The sequence below is a fragment of the Athene cunicularia genome (assembly GCF_003259725.1).
Source record: "Athene cunicularia isolate RWA chromosome 5 unlocalized genomic scaffold, athCun1 chr5_part1, whole genome shotgun sequence".
NCBI classification, from domain to species: domain Eukaryota; kingdom Metazoa; phylum Chordata; class Aves; order Strigiformes; family Strigidae; genus Athene; species Athene cunicularia.
Genome location: NW_020799101.1, coordinates 26211844 through 26219189, shown reverse-complemented (window position 1 = coordinate 26219189; position 7346 = coordinate 26211844). Strand labels below are relative to the sequence as shown.

Here is a 7346-nt window from a genome sequence, read left to right as displayed (position 1 = left end):
TATGGATAGACATGGGCTTCTAAAGGAAAATCCTGTCTCACTAACCACACAGTCTTTGGAAGAGGTGAATAAGCAGGAGGATAAAGGTAATACAACAGACATATCTGGATTTTCCAGAAGTCTCTGACAATGTTACATACTTGAAGTTACAAAGGAAGCTAATACTGCCAAGAGACTGGACAAAAGAACATATTACAAGGTGTAAGCTGGTTAAAGGGTAGAAGGAAAGCACTAAAAACCCCATCTGTTTTTATGACTTGGTGACAAATTGATTGATTAGTTTTATTAGCTAAAGCAAAACAAAATCAAGAGGGCTACTGAATTTTTATCTCTTGAACTGCCACTAGTGTGAATAGTTCAGTATCTGCAAGTTAAAAAAGTCTGCTACCCATTATTACATGAATAAAAGTGAAGTTATTCTAAATTTTATCATTACTAAGTTTATTTCCACATTTCATTTCAAGCACCAACAGAAACCAGCACAATAAATACAAAAAGTGAAACACATGTATTTTATTTGTCATGAGGCAAAAGCAGCTCATCTCATTTAGATCAAAGAAATGAAGAGCAACTGATTTAATCATGTTTTTGAGAATTTAATAGAGAACAGAAAAAAAACCTCATGCTTATCACACCAGTACTGAATTTCCTAGGTCAAAACTTTCTCTCTTCCTTTAGCCTTGGCACAATTTTTTATTGCCCACAAACACATTTCACATTGTTACTTGTCAAAATGTCGTATTGCCTATGTAAACATCTGGTTTATGTGTAAACTTCAACAAGTACATGGGAAAGCCTACTAATTTATCCACCCCCAAAAAATCAAGTATGAACTAAATATCAAATTAATTACATCATATTCTATATAATACTGTTTCAACAAGAACTAAAGCCTGTTGAATTCATAACAAAAATTATGCAGAAAAAGCAATGTGCAGTGTCATGCATTAGTGTAATAACATTATAAGGCAATAATATAAAAGGTAAATATGTAGGGTTTTTTAGAAGTATGCTTGCCAAGACAAAAATCAAGGCTGTACTCTTAGTCAGTTTATTCTGGTAGTGTAGGCTTTCTTTTTAGCTCAAGCTAAGTGTTAACTTTTGAGCATATTCATCTGTTACTGTGTTTGATGATACTTTCCTCAAAAGTACAACATGTGGATTTAAATTTTGTGCAATGACAGATTTTTTTTTTTTTACTTTTTCAGTTCAAATTCTTTATGTGGAAATAAAGAAAAGTTCTGTTGCCAAAGAATCAGATAGGGTAAGTGGGAAAAAAATATTTGAAATTAAATACTCCTGAAGTCAACAGTACCTATAGTACCTCTGCACAAAATAAAAGTTCTGCAGCCTAAGTGAAAAGACTCAGTTCATACTACTTCTGTATGCTTTTTGTTGCTTCTTTGTTCACTTTATGCTCAAATTGAATAAGAAAAGTAGTCATATGGCAATCTGGAAAGCCTGACATCGCCAAAGATTTCCTATATTGTTCAATGTGCCTTTGTAGTGCAAAGCAGAGTCAACCTCAACCACTTAAAAAGGAAACTGAAATCACATCTCAAAGTTTTTAGAAATGATCTCAAAGTAATTATAGTATCACAGTAATCAAAATTACTGCTCTTTTTCCTCTAATTATAACTCAATCTACTACCTGTCATTTTTACAAACTGCAGTTCACATTAAAACATTTGCTGATAACAATAGCTTTTCTTTGAAAACAACACTGCTTCACATCTAATCAGGCAGCCTGTGCATATCAGAGCATTCTCTCAAGAGAGACATGGAAAAGGGTAAAGGAGAAAAAGTTGAAATATGGCTACAATTTATCTGTGCCTTTAATGCACTGCAGATTATCAAGCAGCACTAGAGACAGCAAGTTTCTTCAGATGATCCATAAATACTTGCAAACTGACATCATCAGTAAGAATGGGTGCTCCAGACTCCTATAAAATGAAAGGGAACAAGAACTGATTATACACATTGTGAAGAAAAAGCATTTTAAGGTATAATACATTCCACTAAATAAACACTTTATAAATTTAGAAAGACCTTAGAAGTGTATCATTGCTGAAATCCTCTGACAAAAACCAGCAGACTGTACATTTACATAAATTTTCATATCTTTACATAAATTCAGGCATAAACCACAACTACACTCTCTTCCATATTAATGCACACAGCAATGAGCTGCAGTATAGCAAGATATTTACATCAACCATACAAAACACAAGAGTTTTTCACAGGTGCCAAATACTAACTTACAAATGTTTAAAAGTAAATAAAACTTCCATGACACAGTTCCTGCATCATTCCTGCTTCAGTGGAGCAGACAAAGGTGAGAGGAACAGAAACATGCAAGTGACACAATTAACAAATCAGTATCTATCAGTGAAGCTCAGACATCAAAATGGTGAGAGGAAACAAATTCACTAACGATCTGAACTGACACCAAGTGAAGGTCAACTTGCTTTCTCAAGGAAAGCTAGGCCAATTCTCTCCCACAGGTCTGTGCCACCTCAGAGAAACACCAAAACCAACATCTGAAGGTCATACCACTGCAAAATTGGATCTCAAAAGATTAAAAAAACCCTTCTGGGTGAATTTTTGCAGTTTACTTTTTGACCTCGCAAGTAATTTTCAGAAATCCAAGAAGTTCAAAATGGTCGTATTTTAATTACTATTTTAAAACAAATTTATAATCTACTATCTAATATATCTAGCATCTAGTATCTAATTATAATTATAATCTAGTCTAGCAGTTGGCAACTCTGCAAATGTTACACAGTAACTCTCTTAAATCCTTTGAAACCAGTCTGCCATTACTTCCATTTACAGATGTGGGAAGAATTCCTACAATCTGAACAAATCAACCTTTTCAAAGGTACTAAGCACCCATATCTCCAAAGGAAATCAGAGCTGTCTGAACTCTTACAAATGTTCCAAAACACAGACATGAAAGTGTTAACAAGGATGCTCAGAACTGGTGTCCCTTTCTGTGAACTGGCCAAAACCAGTTCTCAGTTAATGATCAAGGTACAAATCCAGAAGCAGTAAGAGTTCTTAAATCACTACAAATATGCTTGACACAATACACAGCCACTCTCAGGGAAGGCCCACTAAATTATCTATCAGCTGATGACGGCAAGATGTGAATAAAGGATGTTTTACTTCCAAGCCTGCCAAATGCTAAGCCTGAACTCTCTTATTTAAGAAGGCACAAGGGAATTACACGTAGTTTAATTCTGGGGCAGGATATGATTTGCCACCTTGTGTCTTACACATGGAAGGACAGTACATCATCCTGTAGTAAATAAACCACCAAAGGAGTGGATAGACCCCTAAGAAAACAGATCCCTTATGATGACTGCTAGTGGTAACCCATGGTTAATTAAAACCAAGGCACAGACTCTATTCCTGAAGCTGAAAACTTCATTCAACACATGCACACAGGCAGCTGCTGTCACCACTGCTATCACCAACTGCAGTAGCTTTCCTCTGAAGACTGCGAACCTTTCCTTCTAGTAGGTAAGGTAGCAGAGTATTTTATTTGCTGGGTAATAAAGTGAAAACCAGCAAGGTTATAACGTACAAGTCTGAAAAGTACATGAGAATTATCTTCCATTTTTCACAGGCCACCTTAAGTTGTTTTCTGTTCATTCAAAATTTTTACATAAGGTATACAATTTAATTAACAGTGATTTGATAACAGCTAGCTAGGCATTTGGCAAGATTTGTGTGACTGACCTCTTCTTTCATTTCAAATTGCACATTCCCTATAGTTACCACGACAAAAAAGATTTTAAAAAAAAGAGCTGAAAATAAAAAGCATTCTCAAATAAATGTCATGTAAAGTAAATAAATAAATGTACAATCTGAAAAATTCAACTGCATCTAACTAACCAACCAACCTAATAGTGCTGTATGAAAAGTTTAACATTACTTTCTGAAAATGTTTTCTATAATATATAAGGCACCCACCTGCTAAAGTTCTTTAAAAAAAATCTCTACGTAGCATATTAAAAGCCAAACTATCAATTCATCACCTCCTGAAACATGGTTTCAGTGGTGTGTTGGTGCCCTCTTCAGGTCAATGTGGACTAACAAATTTTTCTGTACTTTCAGTTATTGCACAAAGTGAAATTACATGAAACAATCCAGGAAGCTCATGAGAAAAATAAAACCATTTCAGTTTAAAATTTTCTACCAACAGTTACATTTCTCATGTCATAATCTGTACTTCTTTCAACCTGCAAATACAGGAGGATATTGTGTTGAGCACACACGCTGCAATGCCACTGGGTAGATTAAAACACCATTTCTTATGTTACCCTAGAAATGAATTATTTTCACAGCATTAAAAAGGAAAGCTGTCTTTTCTAAGATGTATCAAAGAGTCTCACTTGTCCAGCATGAACAGTTTTTCTTAGAGATCAGTTCACAAATTGTCTTGTATTTGCATTTATATTTGGAATACTATTTCATTTACTTACTAATTAAATAATCAGGAAAAGTTGTCCTGTACTGTTGGAAATGTCAAAACTTCAAAAATTTCCAGGTGACGTTTAGACAAAAACAAGACCTTTCAGACTACAGGATATATGTGTATGTTGAAGGAGGAAACATGATGAATAGAAATGCTAATAGATTGCTGGATAAGTTATCAACTTTGGAGGCAAGAGAGCTGGGTTCAAATCGTGCTGTCCCTGCCTCAGTAGTTTTCAAGTATTTTCACTCCAGATCTCAGTGCTCTTCACTGACAGAAAGCTTCATTAGAACCAATACGTCCCTATGAAAATGTACTCTGACAAAAATCACTGTCATAAAATTGCTGGAGAGCTCTCTCACTCATGACCTGAATATTGAAAGGCCTTTAGCAAAATACTCTAAAAACACAGTTAATATGTAGCTTCAACTGTCTGATGCCATTACATTTTAATGAGAAAAATGACACTGCATTAGCATTCACCCAGAGCAGTGTTACTCTTCCCACTATAAAAGCTGAATGTGGAGGAGAACATGGAACTGGGATGCAACATTCAGGAATACAAGCTACTCCAGAAAGTTAACTTTTGAACAAGATTTGAAAAACTGATTCCTGGTCACCGGGGCTACAAAAATTCTGGAAAGCATCAGTACACTGATACTGGGGTACTTCTTAGTTCTTGCTTATAACTAACTTCAGAATTTATTTTCCCTATTGCAAACAGGTCCCTTAGTCTTTATGTGTGGTAAGTCCTCTCATTCTAAGGAATGTGAAGGTATCTGTCTAAGAAAGATGGCTAGACATGCAAGCAGCCTAACAGAAGCTAAAACCAGCAAACCAGATAATATTTGTCTGAAGAAATTAAATCCATTTTTCTTAACTTTTGCAGTTTTGGTGGCATTCTTTTTCAGTTTCAGAACCTGGCATTATTACATATATGTACACAATGTGTCACTTGATTTCTGAAATAGAGAAAAATCATGCATACAAGCTTCATCAGCAGATTATACTTACCTGTCCCCATGCATACATATTGTTATGAGTCTGAGAGGGATTTACTTTTGAAAGCAGGAAACGAGCCTTGAAAAAACAAGACACAAGCAATAAATTAATTCTCAAAGAAAAGATTCTTGTACTCAAAAAATTACATATGTATGAAATATGTCATTTCTATTATTTGGAGATAAAAATGTGCACAGATACCTATTCAGAGGAGCAAGTAGCACCTCTATAAATAAAGCCGCTCCCTGGATTCTATAGCTATCATGCAGAACTGCTAACCACTTTACAAAACAGAAAAAAGTAAGCTTTTGTCTTTTTCTAAGCACTAGCAAAGCAAATGTGAATATCAGTAAGATATTAATAAAAATTTTCAGAAAAATAATACAAAGAATAGTTCTGGTATTGGTACAGACACCCTGACTAGTTCTATCTTTTTTGTCCTACACACTTCACACAAGGAATCTGAGAGTCCAAGTCAGTATGGTAAAAATAGTAATAAATAAGAGGATTCACAAATTAAGCAAAAATCTACTATTAAACCTCTTGACTCTGTAAAAGCTTTAAAATTAAAAATGTTCACTTGCAATTTACATGTATTTTAACACAGAAATGCATGTTTACTACCAAAAAAAAAAACCTTATAACATTACAACACATCACTTCCTAAATTATATAATATATACTTCACTGTACCTGGCTTCCTCCATGCTCTGTATCAATGTATCTGGGCATTGGAAATCTGGAATGGAGAATTTCTTGGGCATCATCTATTGGAGCTTGTAGCAAGTGGTGAAAATTTTCATATTCTGGCATATCTTGGTAACCTGATTTACGCCACTGAGCTATGGTCTGGGGATCAGGGGAAGAAAGAAGTTTATAACTGATTTACCAATTTTTCTCAGAGGATACACAGGGCTTTTCAGAGGAGAATGTGCCATTGCAGGCCTCTTTTCTATCACTCACCCCTCTCTGCCCTATAGTATGCAAGTTCATTTTTAAAAGCCAAGATGTGCAAGTAACATGCCTTTTTTTTTTTTTTAACTCTTAACGATTTGCAGACCATCTGTATTTCCTTTTTTTGTCACCATTTGTATGCCAAATGTTCATGATTGTCAAGGATGCTATTTACAGTTCTCTAATATGCATGTCTATGACACATAAGAAACTGGCAACTGTATTAAGCCAAGGCTCTCATTCCTGGCTCCTGCCTGAGCATCATTGTGGCCATGCCTGTACCTTGCCACATACCCCACTCATCTGGACCCCCACCTGGGGACTTGACTTCGGACCTGCCTCATCCCCATCGACTTCTCTGGTGATCTGGACTGAAGGCTGGGCCTGGCTACTGTCTGTAAACTGCTCTGCTTGCCTTGCTCAAGCACTGTGGGGCCAGGTCCTCACTGGTGAGGCCTCTGCCTGACTTGCAGTGATGCTCAGCTCCCTGTTCCCCTTCCCTCAGGGAGCAGCCTGCCCCTGCTGCTTCCTGACAGCATCTTATAAAAATATAGAGAACATTTTTCTACTTAAGAAGTGTTAAAGTTTAGTATCTATTTTTAAAAATGCAGCTATGAGAACATGATCCAGAACAGTATCTCTCAAACTCTCAGCTGTGAACCATTTACAGTTGCAAAGCAGTAAAAAGCAGCAGCTCAATTCTTCCAGGGAAGCAAAGCACTAGCAAGTCACAAGAATTTATATTTATATTACTAGTGAATGTCTATCTACCTAACTGCCAGGAGCAGTTTCGTTCCTCCAGGACAGTGCAGATGAAGGGTGACTATAAAACATGGTGTTGACTCACTATCCCCTAAGAACTAATATAGAGGTCTAAAATAAATGAGTGAAAAGTGGGGGGGGAGGG

The 7346-nt window shown here is 36.0% G+C and overlaps 1 protein-coding gene across 1 annotated transcript in view; it reads right to left on the bottom strand.

Annotated features, from left to right (window-relative positions):
- Positions 1-496: 496 nt before the first annotated feature.
- SEC23A (Sec23 homolog A, coat complex II component) overlaps positions 497-7346 on the bottom strand; it is a 26097-nt gene continuing 19247 nt past the window's right edge. Inside the window, exons 17-19 of the mRNA XM_026849416.1 lie at positions 6179-6334; positions 5498-5563; positions 497-1943 (exon numbers count right to left, since the gene is read on the bottom strand). Of these exons, the coding sequence (XP_026705217.1) occupies positions 1854-1943; positions 5498-5563; positions 6179-6334 (312 nt within the window). The 3' untranslated portion in view covers positions 497-1853. The remainder of the gene's footprint in view (positions 1944-5497; positions 5564-6178; positions 6335-7346) is intronic.